Raw genomic sequence first — 18,675 nt, 5'->3', positions numbered from 1 at the left:
CTGGAGGATAAAAGCTTCAGTCTAGGAACAGTGTAGCACACAGATAGAAGGTGCCAAGTTCCCCAACATCACCTTTCTTTCAGCAATGGTTTCAATCCTGTCCTGCCTACCTTCAGCCTTCATGAGAACAGTAAACCTACTATGTATTTAATAACTGCTTAGTCAGGTTTCCTACTACTTACATGTGAACCTATTCCCACTAACATAGGCTCTGAACCTATTACTGAACTTCAAGAGACATTAATTCAGTATAAAATATTATTACTGAATGACCATTTGGTTCCTTTCAGTATTTTTGACTAAACCTTATAAGCAAGGAAGCCATTTCATAGTTAAAAAAATCTCCACGTAAAGAGTTGAAGATTTTAAATTTAATGATAACAACTCAATAATTCAGAAAATACCAGAATCCACAAGGATTCATTCCATGAGATTGTCACTATAGCTAAAGTTTTCCTTAGTGTTTTTTTCTTTACCATAGAAATTTTAACAAGCAGTTAACTTCAAGAAAATCATGCTAATTGTTTAGATATCAAATTATTTTCATGAGTGAAAGGATTAATTGGCATTTACTTTAAGTATGGAATTACTTCAAAGATTCTAATTGTATTAATAAAAATCTAACTTTTTAATTTTGCTTTCAAGGTTCCATAACTTTGCCATTACCTTCCACATATTTTTCTGATACATCCGGGATCTCTGTGTAAGCACATCCACCTGGGCTACTGCTACTCACTTTTATTATCTATGCTTATCCTTTCATTTGAAATTGTTATGTATTAGCAGTGTTCTGGAGCCAGTTCCTTTGGCTGTAAGAGCCAATTTTCCACCTATCTTTCCAACTCTAGATTTGGTAAGACTCCATTGGTAGCTTGATTAGTTATATTGGTAATATTTATACCACAAAAATTGTCAATTGCTGCAAATCAAAAATTCACTACTTGCCACAGCAGTTATTACCGTCAGTCACATCACTGAAAAATATACAGCATTTATGTTAAATTTTCTTGCCATCTGTTGCTCATTAATTAACTTCGGCATTGCTTTATTGGTAGCTTTAGGACCAGAAAGTTACCAGATTTACACAGAATGAAGTACAAGGATTATCTGTATATGAATGCTACAATAATATGCTATTGAACATATTATTTAGTAGATCTAAATGGGTTGAAGGGCTTAATGAGATGGTAACAATGATCAGTTCCCCCGATTTATAATTTATTGATGGTAAATTTAAACTGTGATCAATTTTTGTTAAAAATATACCCTCAAAGAAAAATAAGCATTACTATCAGCTACAAAGGTATAACTAGAAACAATAAATAATAAATGTTTTCAAAATGTAAGACTTCCCTTTAATTCCCATTTAAAATTTATATTTGATTTAGGCAATTAACTTCAACAATAAGCTTGAATTCAGATCCTTATGACCTATTTTCATCCTAAGCAATTTTTTAAATAAAATTAAGTCATAATGGCATACTGCAACCTACTCAAATTTTAAACTACCCAAGATTGTTTTTATTGTTATGGAATAAAAAAAGTCCTTATTATAATCATCTACTGATCATCTTAAGATTCCTGAAGGAAAGACATTATTTTGGTTGCCATAAAATTCAGATTTAATTTTACAAATGTAAAATAAAAATACATAATTCTACACTTAAAGCTGGAATCATTTTTAAAATTACAAAGTGGATTTTATATAGTCTCATTAAATAGCTACTAATGCAGCTTTTTAAACACCTAATTGTCCGATCAAATTAAATTAAGAGTGGCTTTAAATTGGGAATAATAAGGAAAATGTCCTACATATCAACATTGCATAAGAAAGCATAGATTTGTCCTATCAATAATTTCTTACCAATATAGCTAACTTTTTGCAAGTGAAGTACCAAACATTAAAACACTGTTATTTTTAAATTGGTTGGAACATAATTTACATTTAAAAGAATTATTTCTTAGACTTACATATCAGAACCAAGTGTGTAGCTTGCAACACACTTGCTAAGGATTTTAAAGGAGTAAGTCCCGTATTAAAAGGCTCAAGGCAGACTGTCCTTAGATCACTCAGGTGGTTATGTGGTTTCTAATACTGGAAAATGAAACAGACTACTTTTTTAAAAAATGGATCCTCAAAAGTAAATGATGCTATCAACAGGAACCTGAAGCTAGTATTGGAAAGGTAGCATTGATTTTTTAACATCCCTTGGATGTAAGTCAATTTGCTAATATGCAAATATCTGGATTATAAAAAAATATATATACCAACCAGCTACCATGAACATGCAAGGCACAAAAAGTTTATTTTCTCATTGAATTGTTTAACTATAAATGAATTTTAGTAAGTTTCATGAGGTATCATGACTTTTGTATTTTCTTTTCTTCCAACTAAATATCTTGCTAAATTATATTCTATTGTATCAAATATACCAATAAAATATTTAAAAATTAAGTGTATGCACTGCATATGCAGTTTAGTATCTAAAGCAACTGAAGTATGTTTGGAAAGCATTCACCATTTTTGTTTTCAACTCAAATATCTGAATTTAGAAATATCAAGAGTGTTTTAAAATTTGGAGCAGAAGGAATATTTTAAATATAATTTTTAATATCTTCATGATTGTCAAAATTTGAGGTCCTAATTGAAAATTGCAGTGATATGAGATATTTGAAATCAACATACATTTCCCTGAATGTGAATATTGATTTTGTATCTCCTTCTGTAACAAAATTTTCACTATTTTCTTTTTCTTTTCTTGTTTCTTTCTTGTTTTTTGAGGTTTTTGTTTTGTTTTGTTTTTTGTAATCTCACTTTAGTAATACCATTCCAAAACATATCTTCAGTCAGTCTAGTGAATTGCTAAACTCATATTGACACACACCTCCCAGCACCCCCTTTCTCAGTCCAGTAATAGTAAGGGAAGCAGGGAAACACTTACCTAATTTTATTATGTTAAAATAATATTCAGGTGCATATTCTGAACCAACTTAGATGACAGTTGTAGCCCTAATCTGTTTATAATGTTTATCATGCCAGTAACATTCAAAACCTACAATTTCACCTTTGCTTCAAATATTAAGTCCATTAATTTAATAGGAAAATCTATTATGAATTCATTTACCTCATGCTATCATTTCAGGAGTAGTCAGGGGTACATTTAAATGGGAAATATTTGTAAATAATTAACGGTTAAACATCTTTCTTAAAGAAGAGCAGGAAACTAAGTTATATCCAGGCTGGGGAGGGGCAGAGAGGATTACCTTCCACTTATTTTATAAGGTATTGAAACAAAAATTATGTTTCAATCCAATGTATACTGCACTAAAAATAATTACTATAATTTTAAAATGTAGATGTGTATAATTACTTCATTAATAAGGTTTTTGTCATAAAGTTTGTCAAGTTAATATCTGGGTTTCCAAACAAAACTCCAAAAGTAGCTCTAACAGAGATAACTTCACATTTTAATAGTGTTCCTCTTTATGTAAGAGTTAACTAGAAACATTTAAAATTATAGGTGTTGAAAATCAATAGAATAGTTTGTGTTGTCATTTGTTTTACTAATTCTATTTATATACAAGATATCAGGCCCTAACTATTCAAATATCATATTGAAATTCCTATAGCAATTTGAGAAACAGATGATATTTTTCTTAAAAAATATATACGTATATATACCCAACAGGATTGATATGAAAACAATTTAACTTGAATGATGTAATTATGTAATGGAATGTAAAAAATTATAGCAATTAAGGTGCTGTGACATGCTCTAATGAATGAAGTTACACTGGTTGATGATACTATATCTCCTACTCATTAATTATTTGGATAGAGTGCATTATTTTACATAACATGAAGAAATAAGTCATAAATTATCACTAAAAATTACATCCATACATTTTCATTCAATATTAATGATATTTTTCCCACACCCATGAATTATGAAAAAAATAAAAAATATATCAATATCATTTAAGTAAAAAATATATCAATATCATTTAAGTCTCTGGAAAAGCTCACAATGTGGTGCAATTCCTTTACCATATGCAGTTAGTAATTTTCAGGGGAAGAAAGTGAGCATTCCTAGAGAAATGGCTTAGAAAGCAAATAGGTTTATATGTTAATGAGGCAAATCTGCTCACGTGTGACTTTCTAATGTGTACTGTTTAGGTTCCTAAGTGATTGGAAATATTTGTTTAAGCTTTCTTATTGGCAAATCTAAAGAGAAAAACACATGTCTTAAGTGTAGCTAATTGAGGTAATTCTTTCAAGTTATTCTAAAACAACATACTGCTAACATGTAGCACAAATATGTTATACAGAACTCTTAAAAATAATAATTAAAAAGGTAGCTAATCTTTTGTTTTTCCTAAAATCTTAGAAGGAAACGTGAAAGGTGAATTTAACATGATAATCAAAAAGAACCAAGTGATACAACTTCCTTTTTTTTCTGTTTTCCTCTAAATCTGTTTTCCTTAAAATAGCTTCCTTTCTGTAATAAATTAGAATTTATAAAGTATAATAATGTTAGCATTAAACAAAGGGAAAATATTTCTAATCTCATTGCTAGGGATAAGGGGATGTGGTTATGTATACCTACTCATTCCTTATATAAAAATGTAAAAACAGCTACTGAAAAAAGAAGCTAATAAATTAATCTCTCCATGATTCTCAGATAAAACCTGGCCACTATTGACAAACAATTTATATTAGTGTCCTTCCTTTTCTCTACAAATGATTTCTTCCACATAACCCACCGGCCCAGTACAAAACGATATAGGAAAACATTCATCCACCTGAAAGAATTCTTACAACAAAGAATCTACAGCAAAAGAACAACTTTATCTAGGTAAAAATGTTACTAATTTAGGTGTTATGCTTACTATTTTAAAAAATTGACCTATTTCTTTACATTTTTCAAGGCAATTGCTTTTTTAAAATAATACCCTCAATCATTGTACTATCATCTATCTATCTATCTATCATCTATCATATATATATCATATATATATACACACACAAACCCTCATTTCATACTGTAAAGACCTTTCTTAGGTGACTGAGAGCCCCCCAAAGTCTGAGGGGACTATTATTCTGAGGGCTGTAGAAAAACAGAAGTATAATTTTGTTAGAGAATTAACACATAAAAAACAAGCTGAGGGTTTCTTACAAAGAATTCACAGTACTCTGTAGCTATGGGAGAAGTAGCTACCTAGAAATAGCAAAATATGGAAGAATAAGTATATCACTTGATTTTTAAAAAAAGTGCTTGGTGCTCTTTATCTTGTTGGTTCTTAAGAGTCATCTCAAAGAATTTCTTATGATTAATAAAGAAAACTCCCAAAAAAGGAAAGAAAAAAAAAATAGAGGGAAACAGTCATTCACAGTATTGTTCTTGTCCAATTAGCTTTTCAATCTGAAGAGCTAACAAGAAATGTATGAGATATGGTGGCAACTGTCAAAGATGACACTACACTGCTTTTCCAAGTATTTCAAGGAAAAAAAGTAATTTCTTACAAGACTACCACTTCTCATCAGGACGAGTGAGTGTTGAAAAATGGAATTCCATATTCCATAAAGTATTCATTAAAAACAGAGGTATCATTTTTGGTAGCAAATATAATAAGTCAATATATATTCATCTTCAAGTTTTTAGCATTCTCAAGTTTCTTAATGTGACTCTATATAATGTAATTTATTAAAATTAGTATCTGTGATTTACTGAGCTAGACACTGTGGAACTTCTAAATTGAAACAAATCATAGTTTTCAGAAGCTCATTGGCCAATATATTTGTTGAGTAGGCACACTTGGAATGACTAGAGAGAGGGGTAGCTTTTTCGCCTCCAGAAGTCTGAATTCAATTTGGCAATGGAGGCGAGGAAAGACAAAGAGACAAATAACTTATCCACAGGATATGAAAAATCAAAATGGACTATCAAACTTCCACCTTTGCATTTGTATTTACTTTTGCCCTAATGATAAAAAAACTATGTCAAAAAATAATTTGGAAAAAGAGATCAAAACTTCTAAAAGGTACTCAAGCACAATCATCTTTAAAAGAAAATGCCAACAAGCATTTGATTACAGCAGATTACAAAAAAAAGAAGCACTTGAATTTTAAATTGTATTTTTCTTAATTATTCTCAAATGTTTTATTCTTGTAAATGTCTAGCATAATTCTAAATTTGAGAGGTGGAAAATATGTTTATTTTTTGTTAACATGATTAAGAGTCTGACCTTTTCCTATACGGATAATGTTAGTCAAAATCTCCACTGCCTAAATTATCTAGACACAACCATAAACTGAAAAGAAGTCCCCAATTCAACTTCCTTTCAATTGGTTTGGTTCTACTAATTACACAAAGGGATAATATTTTTTTCTGGGTTGCTGACGCCATGTTCCTTTTGCAACCATGAACATCACTGGAACCACTACAAATAAAAAGGTAAATTATTTTATAATAGATTTACCAAGTAACTCTTGCAAAAAGAAAAAAAAACTTTATTAATGTAGAAGTAACCTCATTTCCTATGGAAATGTAATTTGAAGGTGCATTTAGTTTTAATCAATTGTGACTTTTAGTTCCATAATTGAGGTATTTGTTAATATAATCAATTTTAGTAATCACTTTCATATGTGTGAAAGGCACACTATTTCAAACCAAATTTTCATTAAAGTCTAGGAAAATTGCTAAATGGAAAAATGAATAACAGATAGGCTTTCCTGTAATTTACTTAAGTAAAAAAAATGACTAAGAAATAAAAGTAAAATATATCTAAAATTATGTTACAGAAAGGTAAAATTGAAATGGTTTTCTAAGAGGTGGGCACGTTGGTGGCAAAGGCACACAACAAAATTGGCTTTTCACTTCAATGTGACAGGAGTCTTTTTGACAGCATATTAGTTTAACATTGAACATCCCACCAAAACAGTTATCCATTTCCAAGTGCATAATAATTCATTGTTGCCCTTCACTGTGCATTAAATGTCACCCATCATTGTGACAAGAATATAAAGGCTACTGCACACTAGTCAGGAGTCTAGATCAAAGCTGTTGATGCAAGCACTTTGGACATGGTTTCCTACACTCGGTTAAACCATCAAAAACACTATGTTTAGAATATCTTTACCTCTGAGTACCAAGAGAAATACGGAATATTTTTATAAGTTTAGAAGAACTCTCAGTAAGGCAATAGCCTTGTCATCTTGTGACCACAGACCATGTTAGTGTCAAAATGTATGTCAAGACAGTCCTGGTGGTGACTGTATTAATACACCCTTGGGTAGATTCTAGGGAGACCATTTCCTACTGTCTAATCTAGTAGTGCAATAGATGATATTCTAATATTCTAAAAATCATACAAAGTAATTCAATCTTAAAACTTACAAGAAACTTCTATATTCTTTTTAACTTTGAAAAACTAATGTTATGTACTTAACATTGAATATTCGTTGATTTATCTTTGCTAAGAAGGCCAGGTTAGTCAATGTTGCTTTCCTTCTTTTATTCTTTTTCCTCTATTTGAACATATATACTTGTTCATTTAAATAACCTAAGAAATTTCTGTGTAATAACATTCTTACTTAAAAAGCTGGAACAGTATTACTTTTCTTCTCCAGTTTATTTGTATTTAATTTTAAAAATGTCAATCTCAGAATAAAATATGCAACATTATTATAAGCTTAGTGAATTATTACTAAGGTTCCATCAATCCTGTTGGAGGGAAATGTGTAGAGCATTATGCTCTTCTTTTAAGTTTGGTCTTCAGTTATTCACTTCTCTACCAAACTACTAAGAACTCTAGACCAAGATTTATACACTGAATTTCAAAATAGCTCAGGTCTTGTTAAAAGAAAAAAAAAATCTCCCTAACATTATGGGCATTTATATTGACTCATTTTATAAATAGGATCTACTGCATCTGTATTATCTGTTGTTTAATAAAGGAAATATTTGAAGCAAGGTGAAAAATACCTTTCATTCTGAGTATAAAGGGTGGATTTCCTAACCAGACTCTTTATATGACTAACTGCTTTCTCTATACTAATATACCTAGGTCAAAGGAAAATATAATAGAAAGAGGGAAAGAGAAAAGGTTTAGGGACAAATATGATCAAGTGCAAGCTTATCATGTACGAGATTTCTTCCTATTCCTCTGTCAGCCAAGAGCTATGGTTAGGAGATCCGGGATAAGGCCATTCTGTATCCAGAATGCCGAACTTCAGGCTCATCTTTACTGTCAAACAAGAGTTCTCCCCTAATTCACATAAGCATGCTGTTTATGCCATTATGCTATAAATAATACTGCAACTGTTTGCAAGAGACCATAGATCATAAAACCATATCAAGACAAGTAAAGCCATATATGTCTTTCTTAATACTGCTTAAAAAAAAAAAAAACCTTAGAGCCTTTGTTAGGTACTTATTAGATAATCTTTTCTTACACAATAAAGGTGAAGGGACATTTTAAAAAGCCATCATAAAAACAATCTGCTTTTACATTTAACTTTAGAAAACAAATTCCAACAATTGTACAGTACTCAATTTATTATGAAATTTTGTGGTTAGCATGGTATTATTTTAGAACTTTGTGATCTTCCCTGAGAATGAAACACATATCTGAGAGTTTTTTACTGTAATTTTTCCTTTTTTTCCTGTAATCATTATGGAGATAAAGATAAAAAATATACATAAATAAAAGGCCATATTTATTTTGACAACAATAATAATGTGAATAAGTGATTTCTATACAACATAAGGCACAGTCCTCATTCATAGGTGAAATCAAAATACTACATTTATTGTGAATTGATAACAAATATCCTAATACCATTTAAATTAGGAATGTAATTAAGTTCTGTAATTGAAACTTGGACATTTCATCTACATTCGCACATCATGAACTTCTTTCACGGTAACAAAAGTTTAATTCCATATCAAAGTGGAGTTTTTTTTTAATTAAAGTAAAGTAGATATTAATTATATAAATTTATTTGGCTTTAGAAGTTCAGTTTAGAACTTAAGCAGATTCTATTCAAGAAATTTTCTTTTAATCTGAGTTTTCAGTGTGTTGTTTTTAGCAATATTTATATAAGATTATTTTAATATTGAGAATTGAACAAGATAGTTCAGAGATAATCTGAAAATAATTTATTTTCATACTATATATTATTTACCAAGATATCTAATATTATTTATCACTTAATATAGGATATCTTATATTGTTTGTTATTTAATAAAATATGTTAATTTGTCCATAAATGAAGATATTATACTTAATTTCTGAAACTGATGAAACTATTATCACATCGTTGAATATGAGGCTGAAATAGAATTACTTTCAAATTCATTAATTTAATAACTAATAATAAAATATGACAGTAATACTCTAAAATTTAATAACACTTAAGTGGCACACCAGCTATATGTTCTCAATAAGAATGATATGGATGTATTTATTCTGTAAAAAATTAGTACAGGTTACGATTACACAGATGTTATGTTACTATTTTATTTGATGGTTTATCAAAGTGATAGTTAAAGAAATATTATGAAAATTATATGAGTGCATAAGCCACACAGCTTGCCTCTATTTGCAAATGTTCTTTTAAGCTAGAAGAGAATTCAGATGTTTCAGTATTTGCTTTTGAATGTAATCTCAGAAGATTTGGGCTCAGAAAATTAGTAATATCTGAAATTCCTAATATGAATTTGAGGTAATTCAATAGTCTCTACTTAAGGTCCCCTGGAAACTACATTAGACTTAATTCAGGTTGATTGATGCTTGCACAATTGCCTCAGAAGGGTCTCAGGACATTTACCACTAGGTTTTGATTTTATCTTTCCCAGGAACTTTTGTTAATTTGATTAAGAAGGAGCAGGTGTACCTGTAGACAGCAATAAAAGCTTTTTCTATACTTTGGAGTATTTATTTTTCTGTCTGCCTTGTGGGCATGCTGTAGAGTTCTCCAGCCATTGAATTATTTAAACTGCAATCCTTGAACTCATTTCTCTGAATACATATAAAATAGGGTGGTTTGTATTGGTCACTATAAAAGATTTGTAATTGACGCAAAGATGCTCAAAAATGAAAATGTTGTTTGGTTTCCACAAGATATGGAAAAGTCTGGAGCCGAAAGTTTATAAATTTCATACTCCAAATTCTCATTTTGGGGTGGAACTCGAAATTTCATATAAAAATTTTAACATGAGCTACCATACAGCTACAAAAGCTATATGTATGTATGGTTCCAATACAAATTTTCAGCCATATGCAAATGATAACTGTCTGAAGGACTCATGTGTTAATATTAAAACAATTAGGTAGACTATCATAAATTTGCATTACATCCATATGTGAATATCAAAAATATCTGTGTATAACCACAAATAATCTACATATATAAAAATATACTACTTCTAGAAGTGATTTCATTCCTTGTTTTAATTGAATGAACTAAGCCTTTGTTTTTGTTTTTTTTTTAATTTCACTGCTAGGAACAAATGCATGATTTCATTGAGAAAAGAATAGGTTCAAAGGAAAGATAAATATCTTTAGTGATAAATTTATCAGAAGAACCTATATATTTGAAAAAATAACCCTCTTATTTAATATTTAATTTTGATGATAGAACAAAAAATATTTGTAGTTATACATTATATTATTTTGTGAAAAAATGAGAAATTTTATGTGGAAAATAATGGTAGTCTTTTTATACTTAAAAAAGCCTCCTTTTAAATTTTACCACTTTGGTTTTTTTTATGACTGATTTATTATTCCAAATAAATCAGTAAATAAATAGTAAAGTATACTATTTTGCTTTCTGGCTCAAGAGAAATCTTCAAAATTAGAAAACAATTTTTATGTCATGGTGATTTGGACTGCCTTTAGATTCTGATTAAAAAGAGTAAACTCTACCACACTTATAGCTTACTGACATAACCAGCATGCTTTCTGCCCAAAAAGGCAGCATAATATATTTTAATAAGTTATGTGACTCTTAAAAGTTCATTATTCTTCAGCACCCCAAGGGAAATAAAGAAAAAGAAAAGTAAAAATTATTGTGACTTTTGACAATTATTAGTTAGAAAAAGGAGGTAACAATTGCCAAAAAAATCACAAAAGTGAGCATGTTACCTGGCTATGACAAAGAGCACACAACTGACACCCAAGTAAGCCAGCAGAATATACATCCAGATATCAGGGGAGAGAGGATTCAGGAAGGAGAAGACGCCTGGGTTTGTACCATTGGGCTTGCGGTACAAAATACTTATTCCAAGTGTCATAAAGGGCTTGGAAAAGTCGATGACCTTCTCTCGAACGTAGGTAATAGCCAGTGGAGCAACTGCAAGGTCAGCTTTCTGTAGAGAGAAACAGAAGAAAGGGGGAAAAATTGGTTCTAAGTCTCAAGAAAGAAGTCAGTATCCAAATTATACAAAACAAATACTTTACACTTGAGAATTGTCTCATGTAACTATTACATTAACATGTAGAGAATTCTTGATCCTGAATTGGAGGACCTGCTTTTTCTGCTACTCATTTCTATGTCCTTCTAGATTAGCAAACCAGAATTTATTGTACAGAGATAGAAAAAGAAAAAAATCATACAGAATGAAAAATTGAAGAAACTATTCTACATTAGGACCTGAATTATTATGCTATGGAATCTTCTCATAATTGTTTTTAATCTCAACTTTAAAAAAGATTTAATATCAGTTCTGACTTTTTAAATACCTAGGTCAGATTCTAAATAGTAATACTAATAATATCTACTTCAAATTATGTAGCTGATAGTCATAAAACATGCTTTCTTGGTTTTAAAGCTGTAAAGTAGTTAAGATTTTAGTTTTTAAATAGTTAACATTTTGAAAATCATCTTTTAATGTGATTGTGTTTCCTGCCCCTGAGTTTTGTTTCTAACCCTCTAATTTTTTTTATATTATTTAATGAAAATCCTTAAAGCCTTGCCTAAATCGCATCAGGAAATGAGTTTTTCAATTTTCACAAAGTTGCTAATTTTCCACGGCAGCTTAAATATGTTACTAATGCTTTTCACTCATCATGTTATAACCATCTGTCAGGATGAACTTCAAATCCAATATATTAAGAGAAATAATTATAATATTTTAAAATAATAAACAGTTCTATTCCATATTGATAGGAAGCTGTATTTCTATATTCCTTTTATTTTCATAAACATACTCGGCTTTCAGAGAATAAGTAAGAAGTGCTCCTTGTAGAGAGTTATAGAAAGATGTACAAAATAATGAAACTGGGCCTCTAGTTTCCTTACCCAAGGATTGTTGGGGAACTTCAAAAAGAAACTTCTCTAGAAGCTAACTTTGTTGACAATATTATTCTGGGTATGTGTGTGCATTTGTGTGTTGGGTGTGTGTGGAGAAAAGTGAGCAGTCAGATGCTTGAATAGAGTATCTTTGAATATCAATGGATAGGGAAAGATATTTCTCCAAAAATTAGGAAGGAAAAAAACAGGTTTTAAGGGACCTGGAGAGGATATCATCATATTTCATATTCATAAATCAAAGAAAATATCAATTTTGCAATAATAATTACTAATGTCCTTTAAGCATCTGCTATGCAATAGGCACTGTGCTTAGAACTTTACATCAATTGTCACTTTTAATCCTTACATAATCCTACCATTATCCCCATTTCAGGTAAGGAAACTGAATCCATGAGAAGTCAAAAACTTGTTTGCAGTCATAGAGCTAGTGGAGCATTGGAATTAGGACGTAAACCCCAAGATTTTGGAATCTATACCCAAAACTAACCATGACATGCACCTCAGAAGACAAAAATGGACTTATACAGACATTCATTCATTCATTTATTACAGAATTCATACAGATGGAAAGAGGAATACATAGAAGCAAGAACAGTGATTAATAGATCAGTCACTGAGATTTAAAAGGCCAGGTGAAGAGTTTAGGCAGATAGAATATTTTCCACAAAGAAGAGAAAGCATTTCCTCAAAGACAGAAGGGAAGGAAGTGCAGATGGTTTGAAAAAAGTAAGTTTGTTAGGGAAAGATTCTAGTAAAAATTGGACAACATGAAATAGTGGTTTGCTCCTGTTTAGGGGGTTGAATATACAGCACAGTTTATCTATGTGCCACTTCACGTTGTAAACTCCCTCATTCTAGACACATGTAAAGCAAAATTTTACCACATGTAAAGCATATAATTGAATATGCTTTAGGCTGGTAAAATATTTTTAAATTCATAGTAGATATCAACAAAATTTAGGGAACAATTCAAATAACATGTTAAGACAAAACCACTACATTATTCCAAAAAAAAGTTGTTCAGTAGGCATATATTAACATGACTGATTAGACATGCACTAAATTTTAAAGATTTTATTTACTTATTTATTTTAGAAAGTGAGAGTATGCACATGCATGAACGGGGCAGAGAGAGAGGGAGACGGGGGGGAGGGAGAGGGATAGAATCTCAAGCCAACCCTGTGCTAAGTGCAGAACCTGACACAACTTGATCTCACAACCCTGAGATCATGACCTGAGCCAAAACCAAGAGCAGGACACTAAACTGACTGAGCCACCAAGTGCCCTGACATACACTGAATTTTAAAATTTACTTAGCATTGCCTAAAATAAAATGTCTATTCCAAATATAAAATGGAAAAAGGATAAAACATTACACAGTAAAATACTTTCAATGATAAAAGAAATTAGACATTTAAAACAAAAGATAGAGACATTTTTAGACATTTTATTTTAAAAAATAAATATATAGGCAGACTGTGGTACATCCATATGACAAAATATTATCCAGCAATAAAAGGAAATAACTATCAAGGCATGAAAAGAAATGGAAAAACCTTAAATGCCTATTACTAAGTGAACAATGCCAGTCTGAAAAGGCTACTTACATATGATATGATTCTGATTATATGACATTTTGGAAAAGGCAAAACTATACAGGCAATAAAAAGATCAGTAGTTACCCCAAAAACTCAGGGAACAGAGTGACAAATAAATGGAACCAGAACATGTTTATGACAGTGAAACTATTCTTAATGGTGGGTACATGACAATGTACATTTACCAAAAATCATAAAACTGTACAACACGAAGAGTGAATCCTAATGTAGACTATGGACTATAGCTAGTGTCTTCATAATAGTTCAACTGTAACAAATATACTACACTGATGGAAACTGTTAATAAGGGAAATTGTAGGGGGTAGGGTAGAATGGGACAAGGTTTAGAAACTCTACTTTCTGCACAATTTTTCTATAAACCTAAAACTGCTATAAAAATATCCATTTTTAATAACAGGTTGTTTTAACCATATCCTTAGGAGTATGTTATGTTCATTAAATTAATTAGAACTTAGTTGTTACTATTAATATTAATAGTTGTTACTATTAATAGCAAAACACACAAAACTTACCAAACATCAATTGTCAAAAATAGCTTCTATCTACACACCAAATATATTTTTTAAATTCATTTTAAAATTTATAAATTAAATTCATTAAACTGATTAACCTCCAGATCATCTCGCAGCAGTAAAGAACATTATTTATACATAATACCACTGACTATGAGTAAGATCTAACTTCATTACAAGTCTATTAATATAACAATTTTGAAATCTAATAAAATTAAGGCTGTATTAAAGATGTTTATAATGGCAGATGTGGTATTGTTCCATCAACTATCATGTTATTAAAGACTAAGTGGCTGGAAAAAAGGGTCTGATGGTGAATTGCATAATCCAAGAGCTTTTTATCTCTGTAGGTAAAGGTTATGATTTCATAAACATAGATTTAGTAATTGTTATTTTAAGATTTTAACTTTTTATTTAAATTCCAGTTAATGCACAGTGTCATATTAGTTTCAGGTGTACAATAGAGTGATCCAATACTTCCATACGACACTGAGTCCTCATCAGAAGTGCAGTCCTCATCTCCAGTGGTGTTTTATTTTTAAGAATAAAATAAAGTAATAAAGTAACCTCGCATTAGAAAAGCCAATGGTCAAAACTGTTTAAAAAATCTATTTCAGCCCAAGAAAAATAAGTAAATAGACTGTCATGTGTCATATGAATAGTACAAAGGAAAAGAAGAGCTCATTTCCAACTGATCAGATCTGTGAAGGCTTAGTCAAACGATTACACTGGTGTTCTGCTTGAAGAGAGTCTGTGATGACAAAGACTTGAATTGGGAGGGTGGCACCAGCAGCAAAAAAAGAGATCTCATAGACGTGGCTTAAATTAAACATGTCCATTATGGGCCAAGGCCAGATTTTTTGCTCATATCCCTTCCATTAATCCTCACAGCAGTTCTACCACATTTATAAATGTCGTTTTCTTTTTTACAGATGGAAAAAATCAGAATTCTGAGAGTTTAAGAAATGTATGGTGCCAAAGGTGACTTAACTATACTCACTGCCCAACATTTTTCTGTGCAAATTATGAGGAATTTCCTCATAATGATTTCTTCTGCTTTATTGCTTCTATATTTCCCTAACCAAAATTATCTTCCCTTTTCTCCACTATGCACATTCCCTAGGACACATCTCTGGTTCTTTTCCTCTTATGTAGCCCTCCTTGAACATTCCATACACATGGAATTCTCCCGAGTGAATTTTTTTATAGCACTTGTAACAGTAACTATAATTTATCTTATGCAATTTCTATTTTTTTTCACATACAAGTCAACCAATATGAGAGACTTGAACATACGTATTGTAATTGTGTTGTCTCTGTTTCTAGGACAGTGTAGGCACTTTGGAACCTGTGGGCATGCCCTCCAATCAAAGCATGTAGCTCAGAACTGAGAAGGTGGTAAAGTACCCCACCCTGTAAATTTCTACAAAGATGCCTGGGCAGCAGCTATCTCATTAAAATGTCTTAATTTAATATTCTATGTGAAACTCTTCCAGATTGTTTTACAATCATAATAATCACTGTAACATCCCTAGGGCATTGGACAAAATCTGACTCCAAGGAACTGCTTGGTAAATGTTTGCTAAAGACAGTTTTAACTTACTAAAATACAATTTAGCTTACTAAAATTTTCAAATAAAAATCACTCTCAAAATTAACTTTTTAATTTCTAGTGAACTAACTCATGTAGGGGATAACAGAATAATTCTTTTTTATATTAGCTAAGAGCAATCCTTTGACCAACATTTTCATAGAACAATGATAACATTTATTGGTCTAATTTCCAATTACCTAATACAAAAATTAGATAACAAAGCATATCTTCATGAATGTTACAATGATTCCGAATTTGAACATGTTGAGAAAACCTTCTTTATGAAGTCCTAATATTCAAAGAATATAATGATATTATTTTATAATACATGCTCTGGTCAATGAAGCATCTTATGCATCCTTCTGGAAGGTCCTATAATTTGACAATGGAAAACCAGTTCCAAACACTTTTTATTTCCACAACATTGTGAAGTGCTTAGGAAAATGGGTAAAATATAGTGGTAAGTGTATTTGAATAGACTGGAAATATGTTAACTGACATATTAAGCTAGCTTAAGACATTTAAGCTAGTTAATTATAATATTAATTTTAATATTACTTATAAGTGACACCACATTCTCCTAAACTCTTCACAATGCATAATGTGAACACGTGCTTTGCCTCTATGTGCACTTTTATGGAAACACAGTTCACTTTCTGTATACACGGCATACTACCTCCACCACTATCCACCTAGTCACACTGCCTTCTCTCTTACAGTGGCCTCCTAATTGATCCCCTGCTTTCATTCTTGCCCAACTAGAGTACGTTCTTCATCCAAAGACAAGCTCTTGTTAAAACACATACCTGATTATCACTTCTGGCTCAGAATTCACCAATGACTTTTAGCACACATAGAATAAAACCTAATCTTGGCCTACAAAGCACTGAGAGGTGTCCCCTAATTATTGAATCAACATCAGTTCCTATCACTCTTCTGGTTTTAGTGGGCTCACTCTTGTTTCAACAACTATGGTCACATGGCTGTTCTCATGTCTGTCAAAGCCTTTATATTTGTTTTCCTTTTGCCTGGAGAGCCTGTCCCACCTATGTCTACATAGCTTATTCACTCACTTGAATGTTCTGATGTGTCTGTTCTCTTATCACTCAAAGGGGTCTTTGCTGACCACTCCATCTATCACTCCTTATCTCCTTATCATGTTTTCATCTTCTTCATAAAACTTATCATGACATGAAATTATATCATTTACAGTTGGCCTGCTTCCAGTCAAATGTATGCCTCTTTTGAGTAAGAAGTTTCTCCACTTTGTCCACTTCTGCATCTCCAGTGCTGTCTGGGTCATTAAATACATTTAAATGATTGAGTGAATGCATAAAACTATCATTATTGCTAATTTTCATGTTATTATATTATACAGTTCTTCTCTAAACTTCTTTACAGAAGGAAATATTCCTGAAGTTTATCTTCCTGCAACAGTGAGATTTTCCATGTGCATGATTTCTATTTTTATATAACTAAAATAATAACAAAAAACTGATAAAATATTTTATACTTCATATTTCCATGATAAACTGGTTATCAGTTATTATAATAAAGAAGTTATATCATACCATTAGGTTAGTTAGTACTCATTAGGTGGTGGTGAAGAAAAAAAAAAGTAATGAGATTAAAGTTACAAGTGAAAACCTAACTTCAAACTTCTATAAATTATGTATATTATATGTAGTAAACAAATGAATATCTATTTGTAGGTTTACAAAAACATAACTTTATATTTTAGAAATATGTCTTCAGCTACTTTTTACCAAATCAGGTAATAAGCACAGAGTACACAGTTTAAAGTGGGCAATTGAGTTATAAAATCCAGAGATTTCTTTTACACATGAAAGGCCTGTAAAGGGACAATTAAGAAAGAATTAAACACAGATAGCAGTATTAAACACAAGCCACAGCTGTTACTTTATTAACAGTTAAGTAAGCCTGCTGACAATTTCAAATGATATAGACTACATCTACCAAGCTTGCCATTAATTCCAGAGTGAAAAATGAACTTCTCAACTGGTAATTTTTCAGAAGAGCCATGGCTCCAAAATATTTCTAGAGCTTGATGGATTTTTTGTGGGGGAAGTGAGTGTTGAAGGCGATATAATTGTTTTTGTTTTGTGTGATGTTCTTTCCATTCAGTTCTAATTTTGTTGTGAACTCTCAACTGGATGGTTTACAAATACTAATATTTCTGTACTAGAATTATTACAATATTTTCCTTTCTCACTTTAACATTTCCACAGGATTCATTTGTCCTTTAATATACTTGTTTAATTAATTTAGCTTCCTTGAAAAAATTGTGTACACAGAAATTCAGGAGTGTTTTCCACATTGATAATTTCAAAAATAATCTGAAATCATTCATATCAATAATTCAAAGTGAAATTTAGTATATCTGTTATTCACAAGTAAAGCACTCAGTGATGGTGTCACTGATAATATTTGTTCTTGTCGCTGACAATATTTGTTCTACATTTTGGGTATATAGCTTTCCTGATTTTAAAATAACTAATATCTTTTAAAATTACAATGTAAGTGAAAATACTTTATTGTGTCAAAGACAATCACTCAAATATGAAAAATATTCTTTTTTTAATTTTTTTATTTTATTTTATTTTATTTTATTTT

General features: G+C 30.8%; 1 protein-coding gene across 6 annotated transcripts in view; it reads right to left on the bottom strand.

Moving 5' to 3' along the window:
- Positions 1-18,675, bottom strand: part of GRIK2 (glutamate ionotropic receptor kainate type subunit 2) — a 641,615-nt gene that overhangs the window by 145,287 nt on the left and 477,653 nt on the right. For all 6 annotated transcript variants that reach the window (XR_011997276.1, XM_072738083.1, XM_072738081.1 and 3 more), the window contains one exon: positions 11,149-11,372. Coding sequence is in view for 5 of the 6 variants with exons in the window: in XM_072738083.1 (XP_072594184.1) it covers positions 11,149-11,372 (224 nt within the window). In the remaining variant the exon portion in view is untranslated. The remainder of the gene's footprint in view (positions 1-11,148; positions 11,373-18,675) is intronic.

The sequence above is a fragment of the Vulpes vulpes genome, chromosome 1 (genome assembly GCF_048418805.1).
Source record: "Vulpes vulpes isolate BD-2025 chromosome 1, VulVul3, whole genome shotgun sequence".
Lineage (NCBI taxonomy): Eukaryota > Metazoa > Chordata > Mammalia > Carnivora > Canidae > Vulpes > Vulpes vulpes.
The sequence above is the reverse complement of the archived record's forward strand: the minus strand, read 5'-3'. Positions and strand labels throughout refer to the sequence as shown.